At 43.0% G+C, this 23,326-nt stretch overlaps 1 protein-coding gene across 4 annotated transcripts in view; it reads right to left on the bottom strand.

Annotated features, from left to right (window-relative positions):
- Nucleotides 1-22,209, bottom strand: part of GRK3 (G protein-coupled receptor kinase 3) — a 124,424-nt gene extending 102,215 nt beyond the window's left edge. For 2 of the 4 annotated variants that reach the window (XR_015549964.1, XM_087424036.1), the window contains exon 1: nt 22,043-22,209. Coding sequence is in view for 2 of the 4 variants with exons in the window: in XM_087424036.1 (XP_087280162.1) it covers nt 22,043-22,155 (113 nt within the window). In the remaining 2 variants the exon portion in view is untranslated. The remainder of the gene's footprint in view (nt 1-22,042) is intronic. The other 2 variants (XM_087424037.1, XM_087424038.1) reach the window with 2 other exon arrangements.
- Nucleotides 22,210-23,326: the final 1,117 nt, after the last annotated feature.

Consider the following 23,326-nt stretch of genomic DNA (forward strand, 5'->3'; position numbering starts at 1 on the left):
AACTACTATCCTAATCAAGATATAGAATATTTCTACCACCCCAAATGGTGCCCCTTTGCAATCAATTTCCCCATATGCTAGGATCCAGGCAACTATGGATCTCCTTCCTGTTAATATAGATTACTGGCTCCAGTTCTAGAATTTTATATAAATAAAATCATACAATATGTTGTCTTTTGTGTCTGGCTTCTTTCACTCAGCATAAGCAGCTGCACTCATATTGTTGTATGCATAAATATTTAGTTCTTTTTTTCCGCCAAGTGGTATGTCATTGTATGAATATTCCGCCATTTGTTCATCCATTCATCTGTTGATAGACATTTGAGTTGTCTCCAGTTAGGGACTATTATGAATAAAGCCACTATAAATATTTGTACATACATCTTTTTACGCGCATGTGTTTTCATTTTTCATGGGTAAATATCTAGAAGTGAAATTGTTGGTCATATGGTAAATTATATTTAACATTATGAAAAAGTGCTGAACCATATTCCTAACTGGTTGTAGGATTTTATATTCCCACCAACAATGTATGATAGTTCCAGTTGCTCCACAACCCGGGCCAGCACCTTGGTTGTCAGTCTTTTTAGTTTTAGCCCTTCTGTTGGGTGTGTAGTGGCATCTTGTTTTAATTTGTATTTTAATTTGTGTTTCCCTAATGAATAATGATGTTGAGCATGTTTGTACATGATCATTGGAATCTGCATATCTTCTTTTGTGAGGTGTGTAGTGAAATCTTTTGCCTTTTAATTGAGTTGTCTGTCCTATTCCTCAGTTATAAAGTTTCTTTATATAGCCTGGAAACAAGTCTTATGCCTGAATTATATGATGATAATATTCTCCCAGTCTGTACCTTGCCTCTTCATTTTCTTCATGAAGTCCTTCTAAGAGCAGAAGTATTTAGCTGATGAGTTCCAATGTATTGATCAGTTCTTTGGTGGATAATCTATGCTAAGAAATCTTGCACATCTCAAGGTCATGAAGATTTTAACCTATATTTTCCTTTAGAAAATTTAAAGCTTTTAGCTTTTATGTTTAGGTCTAAGATCCATTTCAAGTTAATTTTTGTGTATGATGCAAGGTAAGAATCAAGGTCCTTTTTTTCCTTATAATACATAATTGTTCCAGTATCACCTGTTGAAAAACCATCCTTTCTCCATTGAATTACCTTGGCATCTTTGTCGATTCAACACTCTGTGTAGGTCTATCTTTGGACTATCTTGTTGCATTCATCTATATGTCTATCCTTACGAAAACACCATATTGTCTTGATTGCTATAGGCTTACAGTCAGTCTTGAAACCAGGTAATCTAAGTCTTCCAACTTGGTTTTATTGTTTTTTGTTTTGCTTGGCTATCATAGGTTCTTTGCGTTTCCATAGAAGTTTTTTAAATCAACATGCAAATTTCTTCCCAGGAAAAGGCTGCTGGGGTTTTGACTGGGATTATGTTGAATCTATAGATCAATCTGGGGGGAATTAACCTCTTAATAATATTAACTGCACAATCCATAAATATGACATACTTCTCCATTTACCTAGGTCGTCTTTAATTTCTTTTATCAATATTTTGTAGCTTTCAGTATAGAAGTCTTATCCTTTTCTTGTATTAGTTTTCTCTGGTTTGGGTATCAAGACAATATGATTCATAAAATGAGATGGGAACTATTCCCTTCTCCTTTATTTTCTGAAAGGGTTGGTGTAACATAGTATTAATTCTTTCTTAAATGTTTGATAGAACTCATCATGAAGCCATGTGAGCCTAGAATTTTCTTTGTGGGAAGGTTTTAAATTGCAAATTCCATTTCTTGCATAGATAGAGGCCTATTCATATTTTCTCTTTCTTCTTGTATTAGTTTTGGTAACTTGTGTCATTTAAGGAATTTGTCCATTTGATCCAAGTTGTTAAATGGATCTCAAAATAATTATTCTGAGTAAAAGAAGTCAGGTCAAAAAAAGAGAGAGTACATAGTGCTTGATTACAAAGAGGCAGGAGCAAACTCTGGGGATGATGTATATGGTAAAATAAAAATATATATATATTTGGTCTTGTCCCCCTTCTTTGCACAGAGCTCCTAAAACCCTTGGAATTTCCTGAGCGATAGGAGTGTCTTATTCATAACGAGCCCTTTTCAACCTGAGTTTATGCTAATGAGGTGACTGACTCTTGGTGGGCCCCTAGAAAGCTCCAGGACTGGGCTGGCTGCCAGAGGAACCAAACACGTGATTAGCGGGTTAGAACTTTCAGCCCCACCCCTTGAGGTCTGAGAGGCTGGAAACTGAGTTCTATCACCAATAGCCAATGATTTAATCAATAGTGCCTATGAAATGAAACTTCGAAAAAAACTCTAGAACCACGAGGTTTGGAGAGCTTCGGGGTTAGTGACCCACGGATGTGCTGGGAGGGTGGTGCTCCTGGATAGGGCACGGAAGCTCTGTCCTCCACCCTCCCTGCAAGACCTTGCATTACGTCAGTTCCCGCATTATACCCTTTACAAGAAAACCGATCATAAGCATAGCGCTTTCTTGAGTTCTGTGAGTTACTGTAGTGAAATATCAAACTTACGGGGCTGGCCTGGTGGCTTAGTGGTTAAGTTCGCTTCGGCAGCCCAGGGTTCGCCGGTTCAAATCCTGGGTGCGGACCTACTCACCGCTCATCAAGCCATGCTGTGGCGGCGCACCAACAGAAGAGCTACAACTTTACAACTATGATACACAACTATGTACTGGGGCTTCAGGGAGAAGAAAAAAAAGAAAGAGGAAGATTGGCAACAGATGCTAGCACAGGGCCAATCTTCCTCAAAAGAAAAAAAAAATCAAATCTAAGGGGAGGGCCACGGGAACCCGGAAATTGGTAATCAGCTGGGAAGACACTCCGAGGGTAGACAGAGAAGTCCATTTGCAGCTGGCATCCGAAGGGGGGCAGTCTTGTGGGACTGAGCCCTTAACCTGGGGGTCTTTGCCAACTCTTGGTAGTGTCAGAATTGAACTGAATTGTAGGACACCCAGCTGGTGTCAGAAAATTGAAAGTTGTTGGAAAACGACATAATATATATGTTCATTATCTTAATTTTGGCAATGGTTTCACAGATGTAGACAAAACTTACCAAATTGGACATCTGAGATACATGCAGTTTATTTTATGTTGATTACACCTCAGTAAACCTGTTTTTTTTTTTTTTTAATTATACTACAAGGATGCAATCAGCAAAATCTTGAGAATGGGATATTCTACACAACATGACTCGATTTCTTTAACAAAAAATTGAGGAACCTATAGTTCAAAAAGACTTAAAAGAAATAACAATCAGGCAGAATGGATGGACCTTATTTAAAACTCAATTCAAGTAAAAATGATTCTTATAAAAAATTGGAGAGATGTGCATACAGACTGAACATTTGATGATATTAAGGAAGTATTACTTTTTTAGCAGTGGCAATGTATTATGCTTATGTTTTTATATTTTAAAAGAGTTCTTATCTTTTAGAAATACACACAGAAATATTTACAGATGAAATAATAGATCATATCTAGGTATGCTTCAAAATAATGTAAAGGGAACTAGGAGGTATGGATGAAACAAGATTGGTTATGTGTTGATCATTGATAAAAAGCTGAGTGTTGTCTACATCAATTTCATTATATTATTCTCTCTTTCTGCATGTGTTTGAAAATTTCCTTACAGAAAATTGAAAAAAATCCAATTCTGGCATCCAGATTCCTGAACCATTACTTTACATACTTCCTCATCAAAATAAGGCATCTATACTACATATAATGCCATATATATTGATTGGAGGCTTAATGGTTTTTTTTTCTTTAATGCCAACTGTTTGGAGATACACCAACCCTACCTGTCATGACCTACTGGGGTCCTGCTATATAAATACAGAGTAAGTATAATAAATATCATATAATTAAAAAATTTTTTCTACTATTAAAGTGGTTGAAAGACTAGCCACCAGATATCTGCTGTGTACTGGCTAAGGAACAGGCAGGCTAAGTTGCACTTCAACACCTTACTAGTAGAGAAACTACAGTATTTATGACATAGCTAAATATCTCCCACTATTAAAGGCCTCTATATTCTACATGAAGTTTAATTCTGTTTTATTCTAATGTCCAAAACAAAAGGCATCTAAACAAATATTTCAAATAACATGTAACATATCACCTAAAAAAACTAGTAGCACATAAGGTAGTTGTGAAGATCAAGCAAGATGGTAAGAGTGCTCCATCAGAAGCACCACCCAAATGAGACTTGTCACCATTACTGACCATCAAGAAACCCAAAAGCCAGATCTTTTTTTAGATAGGATGACTAAGCAGTCACACCAAGATTCAATTCCACCCCCACAAATTGTTTTCTTTCATATGTGGTTACTAAATATTTTCCACTAACTATTCATTAAACACCCAAAATAGAGCCAGATTACCCAAAGTCACAATAAAAACTTCACCACTAGGTTTAAAACCACCAAACTCTGCCAGACAGACTCTGAAGAGGTCTGTACAAGTATCCGGTACAGCTTAATGTCAACTCTTCTCAAGGTTCCTGGTTCACCAGACCTTTGGCAGAAAAGTCTTACATATAATTTGCATTGCATGAAACAATTCCGCAGGAGACAATCTACATTCAGAAGATCACAACCCAATTAAGCTAAATGTGAATCCTTTGTGTTTTTTCCTACAATATTTTGACAATCCACATCCTGTTTTTAATGCCTTTTTCTTTGCAATATGTCACCCAACATTAAAGGGACACTAAACATACTTAAATGTCACTAGCCAAAAATGAAACCCGTCATCATAAACAAAAGTCCCTCTCAAAGAGATACAACTCAAAGGATAAACAAATTTATGGAGTCTTCAGTTTACCTAATCAAAGCTACTAAAACGTTGTGATCTAGACCATCTCTTCAAATTGGTTACAATAATTATTTTAGAATCCATTAACCTTTTTATCAAAATGCTTTGAAATCAGCAACAATACATAAGGTGTCTGTGCAGAACAAGCATCAGAGGAGGAAGAGACTATTAGCAAGGGGACTCTGCAGGAGGGCATGGAGCATCCTCCTCGCCTCCAAGAGCAACTTGTCACGTAATTATCTCATTTAAAAGATTCCAGGGAGCCAGCCCGGCGGTGTAGTGGTTAAGTGCGCACGCTCCGCTGCGGCGGCCCGGGGTTCGCAGGTTCAGATCCCGGGCACGCACCAACGCACGGCTTGTCAACCCATGCTGTGGTGGCGTCCTATATAAAGTGGAGGAAGATGGGCACGGATGTTAGCTCAGGGCCAATCTTCCTCAGCAAAAGGAGGAGGATTGGCATCAGATGTTAGCTCAGGGCTGATCTTCCTCACAAAAAAAAAAAAAAAAAAAGATTCCAAGGGCTTCTGACTTTGCCCAACACCCAAACTCCTCAGCACATTATCGGGGCATTTCCAAAGAGGCCCCAACCGACCTCAACCATGTCTTCTGCTGTCTTTGTCATATGGCAGCCACACCTGACTTTTTCACTGCTCAATAATTCTGCAAACGCTATTCCCTCTAACGCTCCTCTGCACATGAAAACCTCCTACTCGTCCTCCAGGATCCAGGTCGGCGTCACTCACACTGTGCCACTGTCCCCAACTCTTACAGGGGTAAGTCCTCTCGCTTCAGTTTCCGCTGCATGTCAAATGGCACTGTCGTCCCATTTCCCACAACATATTGTAAATACATCTAGATCTAGATACATAGATATAATCTCAGATGGTAGTTGGGACAGAAAAAATAACCCAGAACCTTGGAACAAACAGGGTCCCAATGATCCATACAGGTTCTGCTCACTGAATGTAGACTACAGCAAAGTGAAGAAAGAAGGTCCAACCTTCTAAATGGAATGTTTCACTATAAAGCTGCTTTATAGTGAAGATCTTCCCAAAATGAAGAAGAATCAAGAATGCAGGTCCTGGGGCCAGCCCTGTGGCGCAGTGGTTAAGTGCGTGCGCTCCGCTGCTGGTGGCCCCGGGCTCGGGTGGCGGCGTCCCACATAAAGCGGAGGGAGAGAAGCACGGATGTTAGCTCAGGGCCAGTCTTCCTCAGCAAAAAGAGGAGGATTGGCAGGTGTTAGCTCAGGGCTGATCTTCCTCACACACACAAAAAAAAGAATGACGGTCCTCCAGAAGCCATCAGCACAATTTTCCACTCAGCCAGGAAATATTTCCCCTCTAAATGCACAAAATCATGTTGCTATAACGTGTTGGGGTTTACACTGATTGATAAACATCTGCAACTTGAAAGAAAATCATTTAATCATTCATTCATTGAAAATATGTACTGCATCCTTTCTATAAACCAGGCACTGTGGGGGACACTGGGAATACACAGTGAGTCCTAAGCGTCTCTGCCCTGAAGAAGCCCACATATAGAGGGGTGACAGCAAAGTAATCAGGAAGTCCCAATACTATGTGACAAGTATGCTTCTCCAGGGGCACTTACAGGGAGCGACAGAGCCCAGTTCAGTACAGCCAAACTACAGACCCTGAGGGGCCACAGGCAAAGACGAAATGAGAGAGAAAGCAAGGGGACCACTCATGAAGGAGCTGGTAAGTCATGTCAGCCTGCACCAAATAACCAAATGGACAGAGCACAACGGCAATTAAAAAAAAATACACAGAGAACTCCGCCAGACCACAAAAAATCTCCACCTTTGGACTCATTTATTTTTCTAACTATGTGAAAAACGAGATAGATGACCAGCTTTTCATGGCTTATTGAAAGCAAACTCTTCCTTTCCAAGGACTGACAGGTGATGTATTCTTTCTTTAACCAGCAAAAATGCTGACTCACTGGATACAAATCGCCACACTTCCTGGTTCCCTAAACAGCTAGGCCTCCTGCCCCCACTCCTCCCTCAGACAACGCAAACCAGTCCAGAACCCCGGTAAACGAGCACCGTCTAGGCAAACACATTTGCACACTAAAATATGCTCCAAACAGGATCATCCAAAGGAATTTTTCTACAACTTTTCTTTTAATTTGGTATATGATACCTTTTGTCACATGAGAACTCGGAATTTGTGTCATCTACTGGTTCATCTTCCCCTTTATGGTTTCCAGGTTTGGGGTTTGCTTGGGAGAGCCCTTTATACTCCAGAGCAATAAAAATATATTCTCTCATACTGTTCTATTTTTACTATTTTTATGATTATCTCATTAAACACTCAGGAATTTATTTTTGTATCCAATGTGGAGGGATTATGATTTTATTTGATGGCCAGCTATCACACCATCCTTTCCCCCCAAGACTCTAAAAGCCACCTTTATTCATAAACCAAATTCAAATTATATCATATATGAATATAAATATACATACAGACAAGACTTTGCAGGCAGTGCCACTTATGTGATTATGCCTGCACCAATCCACACTGTTTTAACTGCTGTAGCAATGTTTTATACTTGGTAGAGCAGATTCCCATTGTTTCACTTCTTCAAAACGTTACTGGTTATTTTTTGCCCATTTTTCTCTTCTAGATGAATGAGGATCAGCTTGTCAGTTTCTTTAAAATTCTCATTTGGATTCTGATTCGATTAATCTGAAGAGAACGAACATCTTCCCAATATTGAGTCCTCCTATCCAGAAATCCTTGTAGCTCTCCACTGGTCCAAGTTTTCTTTGCCTTCCCTTAATAAAGTTTTGTCTTTCTTCATACTGGTCTTGTTGGTAATTAGTTAGCGAGGTCTGGATTAGAGCAACACATTAGAAAACACTTATTTTAAAGTAATAATTTGGAAATGTTTTGACAAATCATATTCAAGTAATTTAAAAACAGAACGCTGTTAAAGTAATTTTCATAAGAGAGACACTGCACATGTCATTGGCATGGAAAGTATGCTTAGAGGGGAGATCATCTTAAATAGCAGGGGGTCTTATTTTTTTCCTGCTGAATTTAACCATCAGAGCTACGATTTAATAGATATTCATGACTGAATGAAGTTCAGAGGAGTCTTTTGTACTCAGGGAGTAAACGGATACAGTTTTCTAGTTTCATGTCTTACTATGCTTTCTCTCTTGCACAGCCTTCTCGCATCTTCTTTTACATCCTTCTACGAGAAGTCCAGGCCAAGGGGTCATAAATCTGTCCATACTACCTGGATTAGTCAGGACTCTCCGGTTGCAAATGCATTTACCGAAACTCTCCCCACATCTTTGCAATCAGTGTCGTGTTTCTGAGTCAGCTGATGCAGTTTCCAAAAAGCGCATCCTCCCCCTTCAGTCTGAGTTATTTGAGCTGCAGGACGTTTTGTATTTGTGTACGATGCTGTCATAGGAATTTATATCCTAAGTCACCAGTGCTCCTCCACGGGACATTGGGACAATGGAGCTTCTCATCAGCCCTGCAAGAATATAGTTGCGATCCTCACACCTAGCTATCTATTCCACTATTTGTAAAAATTTTCAGATATGCAGAAGAGCAGAGTATATTGAACTCCATAACCATCATTTGACACCTCATTAACAGTCATCAAGATTTAAGTGTGTCACTGTTATCCTCCCCTAACTTTTCCTCCATTTTTTAAAGCAAATCTCAGACTGCGTGTCATTTTACCGTTCCTACTCCAGTCTGCATTTCTAAAAATTATGGGCATTTTCCTTCCATAAACACAATCATCACTCCCCAACCCCACTCTGAAAATAATAACAATAATTCCTGAAGATCTAATACACAGTTCCCATCCAAATTTCCATGATTCTCTCAGAGGTGTCTTTTGTATAGTTGATGGGTTTGTATCAGGATCTAATCAAGATCACTCATTTGATTGTTCTATCTCTTAACCTGTTTTATTCTAGAGCACCCCCCTCCCCAGCACCCACTTTTTATCTTCACTCCAGTGACTTTCCGAGGAAACCAACACAGCAGCCCCGAATGTCCCCCATTCTGGATTTGTCTGTTTGCTTCCTCATACAGTCATTCAATTTCTTCTTCTATCTCCATATTTCCTGTAAGCTGAAAGTCACCTCTACAGACGTGATTATATTCAAGTCACCTTTTGGGGGCAAGAATGCTCACTAGATGGTCTTGGTACGTCATAATGCCTCACCTAAGGAGGCGCAGAGTTATTTCTTCTTACTGATGTGAAAATTACTTAGAAAATTCAGTTGGTGACAGTCTCATCTCTCCTTTCAAAATCCCCCATCAACCTGTCATTTAGTGGTTTCATACACTGATGACTTTTGCCTAAATCAATACTTTCATTAACAACTGCAAAATGGTGGTTTTTCTAATTTCGTCATTCCTTCCACATTCATTTGCTGCAATTTTTCTGTAAAGAAGAATGTGCCCGCATCAACTAGAGATTTTTGGTTACCCCAAAATGTAGTTCTTATGGGAAAGGTAAATAAATGCTTAACTCTTTCCCTTTTTAATTGCCGCTTTTCAGAGACAGAGTCGGTGCCCTATTTTTACGGCCAGTGGTGATCGACAAGGTGCTTTGCTTTCTTCTGCTGTGTCTGGGAATCTCTTTTTTGGATAGCATGGGTATATTAGTTTCCTCTCACTGCTGTAAAAAGTAATCACAAATTTGGTGGCTTAAAACAACAGAAATTTATTACTTTACAGATCTTAGGTCAGAAGTCTGAAATGGGTCTCTCTGGGCTGAGATCCGAGTGTCAGCAGGGCTGCGTTCCTAGTGGAGGCTCTAGGGGAGAATTCATCTCCCAACCTTCGCTAGCTTCTAGAAGCTGCCCTCATTCCTCGGCCCATGGCCCCATTCTATGGTCAAAGCCAGCAATGGCGGGTCGACTCCTTCTTACACTGGTCACTCTGACACTGACTCTCCTGCCTTCCTTGCAATTACACCAGGCCCACCCAGATAACCCAGGAGAATCTCTTTATCTTAAAGGCAGCACATTAGCTGCCTTAATTGCATCTCCAACCTTAATACCCTCTTGCCAAGTAACATAACATATTCACAGATTCTGGGGATTAGGACGCAGACATTTTAGGGGGCCATTATTCTGCCTACCATAAGGGTCTGAATAGATTCAGAGTATTTTAATCAATTGCAGCCACATTCTTTCGATGCGAAAATTGTCCCACCTTTGACCGGTGGGAGCTCCCTCCCCAAGCCTCTGCATTTGTTGGCGTGGTGCCCACCCCAACTCTCAGAGGGCTCCTTTGCTTTCTGATTCTACAGATCACAGGGGTTCCAGGCTCATCTCGCCCGGGCCCTGCCCACTCCTAGAGTCAGGTGTGTTTGTGGAGGGTGCCCACTGCAATGGGACTGCAATTGTTTCTCAGGCTCTTCCAAGGCTGAACCTGATAAATCCATATATTTGAAAAGAAAAAAAAAATCATGACTTTCCAATTCAAATTTAACCTTGTAGGGTTTTTACTCAGCTCTTGTCCTGTCCTCAAGTATCTCTTCATTTAAAGTTAAAATCTTCGTTCTTATCACCCAGTTGTGTCTATATGATCTATATGAAAAGATTTTAAACTCTTCTGCATGCAGCTTTATTTATCCTTAAAATAAAGAGGGCAATTTGGCATCATCTCGCAAAACTGAAAATGCCCACACCTGTCTAACTTTGAGGGGGCTGTCCTACAGGACTCACACATTGGCCCAGAGTTACACGGGTGAGCACATTCACTGAAACAGCACCTATGATGATGAACACAAGGTTAGGCAGATAATGGTTTTATGACATATCACGCAGCAATTCAAGACTGAGATTCGTCTCTACCTGACTAACAAGAAAAGCTGAGCACGTACCAGTAGGTGAAGAAGGCAAGTCGTAAATGGACCCACCCTGACACACAGCGTACTCCATCCCAGTGTGATCTCAACAACCTTTGTGTGCAAAGGTTAAATAGACAACCTGTTTAATTTTCTATCACAATTTAGAATGTACCACTAACAACATTATCAAGTTTAACATAAAAAATCCCCTATGTATCCAGAGTAAACGATAAGTATGTTCAAGCCAAGGATACCTATTTACCTACTGACGGGGAGAGAGATGAATTTTAACTTTGTTTTTTAAGAGAAGGCTGCATGTGCAATAACAAAAAGATATTTGGGGTAAGAAAATATTAAGAACCCCTCACATGTAGCTTTTCTCAGTTTATAACATTGCCATCATTACTGATAACTATCCTATTATTTAACATGAAATTGATGACATCTTATCTTTTAAGGAATTATCCATATATTTTTTATTAAATCAATGTCTCCAGTGAAATTACAGTCTTGTGCCACTTAATGATGGGGACACGTTCTGAGAGATGCGTCATTAGGCAATTTTGTCATTGTGTGAACATCATAGAGTGACTTACACAAACCTAGATGGTATAGCCTACTACACATCTAGGCTATACAGTACTAACCTTATGCAATCACCATCATCCCTGTGGTCCATCATCGACCAAAACATCCTTACGTGGCGCGCACAAGTGTATATGTAAGCTATTGAGCACCTTAGCAGATCCCTCACTGAATGAAAACAATGCATTTTCAAACTGTGTTAATAATGTCTGAAATTGACAATGTTCCTCTACCCAAATCTAAGAACCTTCTTCTCTTAGGTGATTCACTTGGCAAAAGATATATACGGTCTATTAAACGGCACAGAATTTGGTTTGAGCCTCAACTGTGTCCTTTGCTATCAACGTGATCTTGAGCAATTAGCTTCTCTTTGAACCTGAACTTCTCCCTTCTAAGGTGGGGATCATGAGTAATGTGGAGCCATTTCCAGGAATCTGAAAATAAGGACAAAAACATGCCCTCTGAGAATAAAAATTTTAAATCAATACATAACACAAAGGGCAGAGAAATGCCAGAGGCTCCTGGGCTGGCTAGCCTTGGCTGTGGCTTCAGTGACTGTATTCTCAAATCCAGTGGAGGCCTGCCCACCAATTAGAACAGGAAACGGGCAAATTTGGAAAGGCAAGTAGTCACAGAAGCCACTCACTGTCAGGGAACTGAAGTGTTCCACATCCAGTGTAGAGCCACCCCGTGAAGAAATGACTCCGTCCCAGCTCCTGGAGCCAAAGAGCCAGACGCTAGACCCTGCCGACCCATCTGGGCACGGGCCTGTGCGGGCCGTGCCACCTTCTGAGGGCACTGTACTTCCACGAGGGCGACCCGCAGGAGACAATGCTCTGGCCACGCAGACTTCGGGCACCAGGCTCCTGGGAGAGTCAGGATTGAGTGTAAAGCAGCAATTTGATATTCTGGTTACAGTTTGGCTTTTCAGATAAATCTACTATGTGAGTTAGTGCACTTTGGGGAGTGGAAGCCTCTAGATTCATGGGATTCTTAAAAAGGTCTTTAACTTTAAAATAAGAACCACCAGCCTATAAGAAGAGAATGGGCTGGTCAGGCAGACTTGGCTGATTGACATGAATTTCACAAAAAGAGACAGACAGATGCTCAGTACGGTGACAAAATCTAGTTTCTGAGTCTGAAAGGCTGAAGGCTACCCCCCCAGGACCAGAGGAAAGATACTAGCATCTAAGGAGAGAGCGAGCTTTTCCCCCAAATAAACAAAATACACCCCTCAACATGCCCACGTGGACATGTCTGGGGTAACTGTTTTTTCTTTTTTAAATTTCTGCCTACTACGGAGGATAATTGCAAGAACTAAAAAGAGTTACTACGTATAAATCTATAAAGCACTATATACAAGTATTAATGGAGGTTTTTTACTCTCAATTCAAATCTATCACATAAACATAAAATCAGTTATCAGATGTCACGGTTTAATAAGTTAACACACACACATAAGGATCTAAATGTGAAGTCCAGGGGCCGGCCCGGTGGCGCAAGCGGTTAAGTGCGTGCGCTCTGCTGCGGCAGCCCAGGATTCGCCGGTTCGGATCCTGGGCACGCACCGACGCACTGCTTGTCAGGCCATGCTGTGGCGGCGTCCCATATAAAGTGGAGGAAGATGGGCACAGATGCTAGCCCAGGGCCAGTCTTCCTCAGCAAAAAATAAAATAAATGTGAAGTCCAGCAAGTTGATCTCCCATCATGATCATTTCAACACTGATCCAAGTCATACCCCAGTTCTGGAGAAAGTTTCCTAGAGTAGGAGAGAGTTTTAACAGGTCAGAACCACTGAGCTTTCAAAAGAGTCTTGCGGGGGCCGGCCCAGTGGTGTAGTGGTTAAGTTCGCATGCTCCACTTCGGCGGCCCAGGGTTTGGATCCTGGGCATGGACCTACACCACTCGTCTGCAGCCATGCTGTGGCAGCGACCCACATACAAAATAGAGGAAGACTGGCACAGATGTTAGCTCAGGGACAATCTTCCTCAGCAAAAAAAAAAAAAAAAAAAAGTCTTGCTTTTTCTACTGTTCTGTCATCATATATCCTACCCCAGACAGTCATGAGATAACCACAGGCCAGGCCATAATGCTTACCTTAAAACTCTAATCTCATATGAAGGAGTTTCTACCGTCTACTTCATTAAACTTTTCCAGTATGAAATGGCCAGAGGAAAATAAGCTTTTCTTATAGAGTAACCTGAATTTTTAAAAAAAATAATTTGAAACACCAATCTCCCATCTAGCAGGTCCCTTTTCTTAAAAGACAGAAACACAGAATACAAGCTAGTTTTCCACACGGAATAAAAAAACCAATCAACCAAATGATTAAATCCTAAGAAATCCTTGATCACAAAAATTCTCACCATTATGGGTTTTTTTGGAGGTGGGGAGGGAAGTTATTAACATAAGTATCTTCTCATTCATTATTAGAAATTGCTATTGTGCAGAAAACACCTTCTCCTTCTAGACCAATTCTAGCTGGGATGTTTTGCATAAATAACAAGCTTTCCTCTGCTGCCCCTAGAAACAAAACAGAAGGAAGCAGGTCCTAAATGGAATACAAAAAGATAGCACAAAAACTTTACACTAGATTCTATACTTAATGTTGTGATGACAAGATTCATTGCATGCTTCCTTTGCCAGTTAGGGTGTCATTATAATATAAGAAAATAGGAAATATGGGTGAAAAAAGTAGGACCGATTAAAGATGAATATTCAAGTCCCCGACTTGACCCATTAGGATGACGCCCATTTCCAAACAGGGTACAGACCCCACCACCACCACCACCACCAAACAGCAAAAGCCCCATATTTTTAAAAGAAGATACATCTAAAATGTCATCACGGCCTCAGACACTCACAGCGCAGAATGCAGGTCTGCAGTATTGAACAGCTGTATAAATGCCTTCCCACGAAATGTCTAGTTCATTTTTAACTTAAACCCTTATCAAAAGCAATACAGATAGAGAAAACACAGAAGAAATAACCTGAAAATATACGCAGAGTTATCTTTCCAGATAAGGTAATAAAGAGCAATGGGCTGACTTAATTAGACAAAGCACAAATACGAAGAACATGTTATTCCAGAAAGTTTTATTGCTGAAAATGAAGAAACTTGCTGCCTTCCCTCGCTAATGGAGTTGTAAGTTTCTGAATATATGAAACATAAACCCTAAAATGCTTAGAAGATGATCTTTTCAGCATAATTAAAGCTCACTTTCCCCCTAAAATATTTTAGCCCATAATTATCTAAGAATTATGCAGTGCCTAGCACTTACCTGGCACTCAGCAAACAGCAGTCCCTGTCATAACACACGTATCACCCATACCCAGCTTCCAGACTCTGACTAATGGAAACATTAATCCCCTCACCAAACCAGGGTAATAAATGTTACATCATTCAAGGAACCAAAAGTTTTCTCCCTATAATAGAACTTTAGAGGGACTCAATCATACACCTGACATAAGATTTATAACTAGTTTTGCCATCGCTAAATTAATTATAGTAATTTTACAGATATCTTTTTAGTCTTCATAAATTTTGTTATTCTTACTCAGCTAGGGAATGTTCAGACTGAGGAGCGGAGATTGCACAGGAGCAGCGTGCAGACTTCAGCGTGATATGAGCAATGACTAAAGGAACTGGGGACAGCTTCCTATAAAAGCCACCCTGGGCTAGCACAGCTGCCTTCAAATATGTGAAGATCTGTCACTTTTGAGATGGATTAAACTTGTTTTGCATGACCACAAAAGGATAGTAAGAGATAGATGCACTGAATTAACTACAAGAGCTTTTTAACACAACAGAGCTTTTAAAGATGCTCCTCCAAGATGACCCTGGCTGGATGTTAGAGAGGGAAGTCACTCATTTAATGATTAGACTGGACGCCCTCCAAGATCTTTTCAAACATGAAATACTACAATGCAATGTTATTAATATGCAATCAATGCAATTTTATTAATATGCAATCTGTTGATGTCTAAGGAAGACTAGAATGAATTACCTTACGCTCCATACACTGAAGCCAGCTGCTTTTAGATTAGGATTTTGGGTTCATCTTCCTGAAGCAAAGACTTCTAAAGGATGAGTCAATTCTTCTACTTGCTTAGTTATCTATATTTAAGAGCAGCATGTGTGTGAACTCTTCTGTACTGAAGCCAACACAGCCCAGAGCTTACCGGATGGATGGATGCAAGGAAGGACGGATGGAAGGAAGGAAAGAAGGGAGGAAGGAAGGAAAGAGGAGAAGGAGGGATGGAGGGAAGAAAAAAGGGGAAGGAGGGAGGAAGAAAGAAAAAGAACCAAGTGAGGCATCATGTGTAGATGGTTCTAGACAAACAGTGCCACCACAAAGCTAGAGGAAAACTGAGAAGAAATCTGAGAAATTCACCTACTTATGGTTCTAAGGGTCAACCCTCCAACTTTCCAGAAATCCTGCCTCCCGAGCCCGCCCCCTCCGAGCACACAGCACAAGGGTCTCCGTGCAATACTGCCTTATATCTGCTACTATTTTGTACTTATTTAAGATGCTACACCTTGTACTGTGTATAATCCTAACTACCACCTATGGCGTAAATAAAAATCATCTTTTAATGTTTCTTCCAATCTTTTTCTCTTGGGTTCTCTGTGTTTGAAATTAATCTTCTCTCCTGTTTACGAATACATTGTACGGATACAAAAATGCTCACGAGAGACAGAGATCTTATTAGGACATTTCATGATCAGAAATGACTAGATATCATATTGTACAGATGGGGAAACTGAATACTGTGAATTTAAGTGACTTACTGAGGGCCCATGGCAAGATGCCAGTGGAATCAGGTCCATATTTCCTGGTTCCTAATCTAGAAGTTTCTCTTTCGTTACAGTAGTATGGCAGGTGGAAAGGAGGGCACAGGAAAATGGCAGCTGCCCTTCAAGGTCTGGCCTGGCTACTTTCCTATAATCACCTTTTCCTGCTCCTGAGACCCTGGAAGAAGGAAATGGTAGCACACAAGAGAACAGGTCCAAGGCTGGGCCAAGGCTGTTACAAATCACCAATCACAACATAGCTGAACTGCAAAAACATTGTCACCGTACTCCCTACAGGGCTTTTTCTATAATGTCCAATACAGAGTGTATTACACCACGCCTATGCTCCCCCCTGACGCTGAAGCAGAGAGGACCCTAAAGGAGACTTCCAAAACTAGAAGAAACATTTACAGGATATAAGGAGCCAAGGTATTACTTCTCCTCCCGCATTTTAGACCCATTGGGCAGTCAAAAAAGGCCCAGGGGTTCCAACGTCCAATCACTCATAAAAATAGAGAATATACAGAGGTGAGAAACAGGAGAAGCAGAGGCAGATCAGGGACACCCAGCCTCATCGCCAGGCACACTACTTAGCATACAAATGATTTAACAATAATAAAGTAAAAGTTGCCAAGTTAATCGCTTCCATTTCCCCAGCACCAATGTCCAGAGAATAAGCACAGACAAGACCATCACACACACAGAATACATTTTCACCTCCAGCGGTCTTCAAATACACTGCTCTATTAACAGAGGAAGATTCTTTGAACGAGACAGTGATTTTTATTGCAAACAGAGCCAAAAAATACTGTTTGGCCCTTTTTCCTTTTTCCCAGAAACGGAGATTTCGGGGAGGCAGCCTGAGTTGCCCTTCTTTCTAAATAACAACACAGGGAGAAACCCTGTTTGGAGGCTGAGGGGTGAGGCAGTCTATTAAACCATTTCTCATTAACAGCAGCAAGATTGCACTTCTTGTATTAAACAGAACAGGCATTTAACCCTCAAGCTCCTCATGGGAAATAAGGAAGAAACTGCTTATTCACTTAGTCATAATTACCGTCTTCGCAGGTCCCAGAGGAACAGCTGTTCTCTGAATCTCTGAGGACAGTCCGGACTTCTCTAATGCCTCACTAGCAGCTGACTGAGACGGCCCGCAAAATGATCTTTCCCCAAACCAAAAAGTATCACTATTTAGTCCATTCCTTGCAAAATAAGAGGTGAGGGTGTGCCTCATTCATTTTGGTGAGACAGCACAGCAAGGCGGAAGGAACCCGGATGCTGGGAAACCTGAACTTGACTCCTGCCTCGGGCATCCAGCTGTCACCTAGGCAGAGCACCTTGACTGCTACTCACCTGATAGCACTATTTTGGGGAACAAATGCATTAATTATGCAACCTGCCCGGCAGAGGGTAAGCTCTCAATAAATGGTGGTTACTACATTACTACTTCATGGAAGTTAAATTCTCTCTCTCGTGGGGGCTCCGGGGACCCCAGGCATCCTGTTTTCTATCACTTTGCATTTCCCACTCAGCTTGCCAACCACGGACGGATAAAGACCCACACATCCCTTCTTCAAGCCTTGACACTCGCTCCAACAACTCCCCTCCTTGTCCAAACAGATGTCTGGCAAAGCCAAATCCAGCATACCGAGGAAGTGCTTTTAAGAGGCTGTCTCTAAGAACACATTGTGTCTAAAAGCTGGGACTGCCTGTACCACACAGAGATCTCCAGGGCTCTCGATTCAAAGCATTTCACACAGCCTGACTGGGGCAGATGCTAGGTCCAGAACTGATTGCACTGGAACATCTATTTCTAGGAATCAACAACTGCGTGCCCCACTTGCATCTTGAAGTCACTGGCTCAAATTAACTTTGACCAAGAATGAAATAATAACTGAAAGGTCAGAACAAATTACACGTTGAATGTGGACCTTAGAGAAAAAGAAGCGAGAACTTTACCACCGCTTTATACATCGAAATACTCCCATCAACAAGAAAGAATATTTTCTCCCTGAAGGCTATTCCCTCTTCCATACTGGCTTTTCAGTTCACAGGCAGGCTGAGGGCACAGAAGAGTGCAGGCACAGAATACCCTACAACCGAAACAGAGAGGAATATTTCAATATTTCACCAACCACTCACTAACTGGAGTTAGGGAAACTACTGAAGAAACCTGCATTTTCCACAAAAAAAGAAAACTGAGCTACTTTTCAGCATCGATGACATCTGGGAGTTGATAGGAAGATGCAAACTACCATATTACTTTGCATATTATGGTTAGATAGCTCTTCAAGGGGAATAATTAACAAATTATTGTAAAACACTTAGCAAACATAATGTGTTCTACAAATATAGAATAATAAAAGCCATCCAAATGCTACTTGTCTGCGGTTAAATAGAATCTTCAAGCAACTGCACTTTACAGTAAACATCTTTCTTGGCTCAATTTCTGTGTGTTTCCCACTGGACTATAAGCCCCCTTGAAGGAAGGGGCTGTGGTCAGGTTAGTCACAGTATCCCCATGCCAGGCTCAGAGAAATGGCTCTACAACCATGTACTGAATTAATGTAATAAACGAGATCACAAATGTCCTTAAGAACTGTCTAAATGCTCCCAGAAAGTTACAAAGAATCTTTAAAATGTTGTTTTCAGACGTTCCTATCACATTGTATGAATCCTTTGAAAGGACAAGCTTTACAACTGAGGATCCAAAATTTTCAGTGTCCACTGAACAGAAATGAGGCTCTGGGGGAAAGATCAATTTCATGTTACTCAACCTTTTTCCACTATGTGTGATTTCAAGTCAAGTGAACTTCATTCTGTTTGGGAAAGGTTAAAAGGAGTAATGGCCCTAAAGCAAAAGCTGTCTTGATCACTTAAGATGTTGACCCTTTGTAGGCCTTGGCTTATGAACTAGATCGTATTAAATAAAAGTAGCTCTTTTCTAATATGGTCTGAAACAACCAGCAGGCATATCTAAATGCTCCTGTTTTCAACTGTGCCTGCACAGTGAGTCCATGGGTCATAGTTTACTATTCCCCATAGATTCCATTATCAGCTACATTAGCTCAACAAATGTTCCAGTAAACGAAAGCAGCTATGTAATTTGAACAAATAGTCAGCTTTTACAGGATTTACACTCATTGGCTGGTTAATTGAATAACGTGTCAACATAACAAAATGGTTGCCTCTTGCCATCTCAGAGAAGCAAATCACTCCTGGGCTGAATGTTCCATTTTCTGAGATTCTCCCGTAATAGGCAGGGGACTGCAGATCTGGCATTTCATTTAAATTAGCTAGATATTGTTTAGTTCTGTTGCTTTTCTGTTTAAAACTGTGGAAAAGGCAAAGTAACTAAAATAAGGAAGCACAGAGAATACTACAGTGACTTGAAACAACTAGCTAGAAATAAAAGGTCACTGGTGATAGACCAGTGGCAAGTTTATGCTTCTTATTTAGATGCTAAAAATACGAAGCTAAACATCTTTTTCAAGAATACCAAAGCCTGGGGATCACATGGCTCGCTCCAAAATGAAGCTGAAATAGAAACTCTCATCTGAAAACATTTGACCAGCATCCTTTACCAATATAGTGAAATCATATTAGTTTTTTGAGTCATGTTGCTGAGGCATTTTAACATGAAATTAACTTGCTTACCACATCTAGAAATCCCCCAACCTCCCACCCACACCCCAAAATCCAGCAGGTAGGCCACTAACTGCCATCCATTGGTAGAGAAAAATTTACAAGATGTTTTACCGGATAATCTCAATGTAACAGAATCCTAACACAGCACAAGGAGTGGCTGTTACTATGAAAATGGTCACATTACAAAACTAAAGCCAAAGCCATTGAGATAGACAAAACAAATTAGAATCCCTAGAGGAGGCTCCAATGGCCTGATTCAAGAGTCTATTTTAAAAAAGCAACAGAATAACAATTACTAAAGAGCTGTTTCCTAAAATTACTCTCCCCTTGATATTTCTCAATCCTAAAATGTCATGAGAGATATGCTCGCCATCACTAATCCTGCCTTAAAAGAAAGCATTACTAAAGAATACCACCGAAAACAAAGGCATTCATACAAGGAAGTGAATATCCTAAGCACATAGCATGTTCTTAAGAAGGACACTAAAAAAGCAGAAGTCACATTAAGTTCAAAACAGCAAGAAAAAAAAAATGAGCAGAAGTTCCTAATTTTAGTAATATTATATGACCCCCCCCACCCCCACCCCCGAATTAAGATTTGTTGATTTCACATAAAGAAACTCTACATATGTAGGACTCCCTGCCCTTTTGGAAGAGTAGAAAAGGCACAAGAAAAAGCAATTAAGCAATTTATACCACATTTATAGAAATGTGGGTTTTTTTAATGAAATTCCAGTTTGATTTGGGGGTTCTTGTTTTACTCAGCTTCCCATTCGCCAGAAATTTTAAACAGCACCGCTGTTCAATGCGCGTCAGATACATACGTTAAACTCTGGAATTGGGGTGTTAATGCCACGACGCTCCAAAAGGTCTGAACTCTCCCCTGATTTTCACAGCTTGGCATTGCTAATCAAAAAGCACACTCTGCAAAACCAACAAGAGTCATGGGCTAGGAAGGGCAAGCAAGCCAAAAATATCCAGCATGCTTCATTTACACAAGTTGGCTTTTCACAACAAATAACTCAAAGGGACTGATATTTTCTAAGTCGTTAAGTCTCGGGCTCGTGAACTTGTAAAAAATAATCTGGTGATCACCTAGTGTCAAAAGAAAGATTTTTTTCTTATGTCAAGGTAACACTTAAGCAATCTTGGGTGTATAACATTTGAAGGACTGATGCTTTGCAGAATAGCTTTAGTTTAGATTCCAATATCTTACAAAATTGCATGGTTTCAAATTCACCATAAAGAAGATGCCTCTTTTTATCATCAATTCCACTAAGAGCTATTTAGCATCAAGGAGCCACATTCGCTGTACAACTCACGATGGTGTTAATTAGGAAAGAAGCTAGGGGGAAAAAAATCCAACCCTGATACACTGATGCGCTATTTGAAACTCACTATTAATGCGATGAACCATCTTTCCTGGGGCTGTGCTAATGTGAACTAGTTAAGTCTTTTATGAGTTCATCAATAATAAATCATTTTCGAGATAAAATTACAACTTGGTATGGACCTTGCCGATTTAATAGGGCCCTTCTGTGGTAATTTAAACAGCAAATTCCTGTCTAGAATCACCCAGTCAGTGTGCGTTTTTAAGTGAATCCCAGCTCAACCTTTTTAAAAAAGTGCCACCAGGAGATCTGCAAGTTGAGGAAGCGGCTCAGGCGGCACACAGCACCAGAAAGAAAACTGAGTGGGTCCAAATCCACTCATTACTGCCTGGGGCCACAAAGGAGGAAAGGCAAGGAGGGTCGGAAGCTGTCTAGACGGGTGGACCTCAAGGGGACCAAGCACTGAAAACAGCAGTTTAAGTACCTGGGACAGAAAGGCGACAAGCCTGCACTCCCCAGCTACGGAGCCCAGAGGGAGCTGAGGATGGAGTTGGAAAGAGGGACAGCGGGGACCAGGGAAGGGACGACCAGGATGGAGCACAAGGCATGGGGCAGAGGGGGTGACAGGGATGGGCAGGAGGAAACCCCAGCACCGGAACAGCGAGCACCACACGGATGGGGCAGGACTGAGAGGCAGGGATGGACCAGCCCAGCGAAGTCACAACCACATCCGAACAGCCCGGCGCCGCGCTGGGCACTTTGGGGCGCTCTCTCCGGGAGTCCCCCCAACAGCCCTCCGCTGCCCCATTTCAGAGACGGGAACGGCGAGGCCGGCCCCGCAGCGCAGCTGCCCGAGGACGCCGGCCGGGGGGCGGCCGCGGCGCAGCGCCGACCCTCCCGGACGCAGGGGGTCGCTGGCGGCCGCGGGGGGCGGCGGCGCGGGCGCGGGGAGCCGGTACCTGGGCTCGGGCAGCACGATCTTCTTGCTGGCGCGGGCGGCCGGGGTGGCCTTGCTCTTCTCCATCGCCATCAGGTAGCTGACATCGGCCAGCACGGCCTCCAGGTCCGCCATGTTGGCGAGCGGCGGCGGCGGCGGCTCCTCGGGACCCGGACGGGACGCGCTCCCGCCGCCGCCGCCCGCCGCGCCCCGACGTGGGGGGGCCGCCCCGGGCAGCCCCGCGCGCGCCCGCCCGCGCGCCCCCGCCCGCCGCGCGCCCGGCGCCCCGTCGGCGCCCCGCGCGCGCCGCAGCCTCGCGCCCGCCGGGGTCACCGCCCCGCCCCAGCGCCCCGCCCCGCTCCCTGCCCCGCCCCAGCGCCCCGCCCCCGCTCCCTGCCCCGCCCTCCAGCGCCCCGCCCCGCTCCCTGCCCCGCCCCCGCGCCGCGCAAGCGCCGCCGCCCCCGCCCCCGCCCCTTCCGCGAGGGGCGGCGGGGAGCGCGCGCCCGGCGGCCAGTGCCCCTCGGCTCCCGCGCGCAGCTGCGTGCCGGGCCCGCCTCTCGCCTCCTGACCCAGTCCCTGCGGGCCGCGTCCCGCCCTCCCCTCGGGGTGGCCACCGGGGACTTCCTCTCCTTCCCCCCCCGGCCTCCCGCCCCAGCTCCCTGCGCTCCCACGCCCCCTCTCCCCCAGCACTCCTGCGAGACCGGCGTGCCCTGGACCCGACACCCAAGGGGCAGCGGGGAGGTCTCCGTGCCCTGCACACGGCAGTCCTCAAACTGGACGGTGTCCATCAGCATCCTCCAGGAGGTCTGGGGGGGACCCCAGGAGTGCGCGTGCCCCACCTGTGCCCGTCGGGCCCCAAGCCTCGCTCCTGACCCTGAGCATCCCCCCTGTAAACTCAGCAAAGAGAAACCTAAAAGCTGGAGAAAGTTGCTTGTCTCCTCCTAAGCAGGGCGAAGCGAGGGGAGAGCTCCCCCGTGGGAGCGGAGCTGCCCTTAGGGAGTCCCCTGATGGAGGAGCGGTGGGCTCAGGGTGGTCTCCGCTCTCTTGAGCTCAGGGGAGAGCCTTGAGTTTGAGTGTTAAAATGCTCGCTGAAAACTAGAACGAGTACTCTGGCTCGTGTGGTTTTACCATTGATTCATGAGATGATTGGGGAGCACCTACTGTGCGCACAGACCCACCGCAAGGCTGATTTAGGGAAGTGGAAAATCTACAAGCCAACCCCGAGGCAGGAGGGAATTTCCAGCTTCCTGATCCTCAGTCTCGGTGTCTGGTCGCCACAGCCCACGCAGCCCCGGGGTTTTCATTT

Source organism: Ceratotherium simum, chromosome 35 (assembly GCF_057802395.1).
Source record: "Ceratotherium simum simum isolate JZ-2026a chromosome 35, ASM5780239v1, whole genome shotgun sequence".
In the NCBI taxonomy this organism is placed as follows: domain Eukaryota; kingdom Metazoa; phylum Chordata; class Mammalia; order Perissodactyla; family Rhinocerotidae; genus Ceratotherium; species Ceratotherium simum.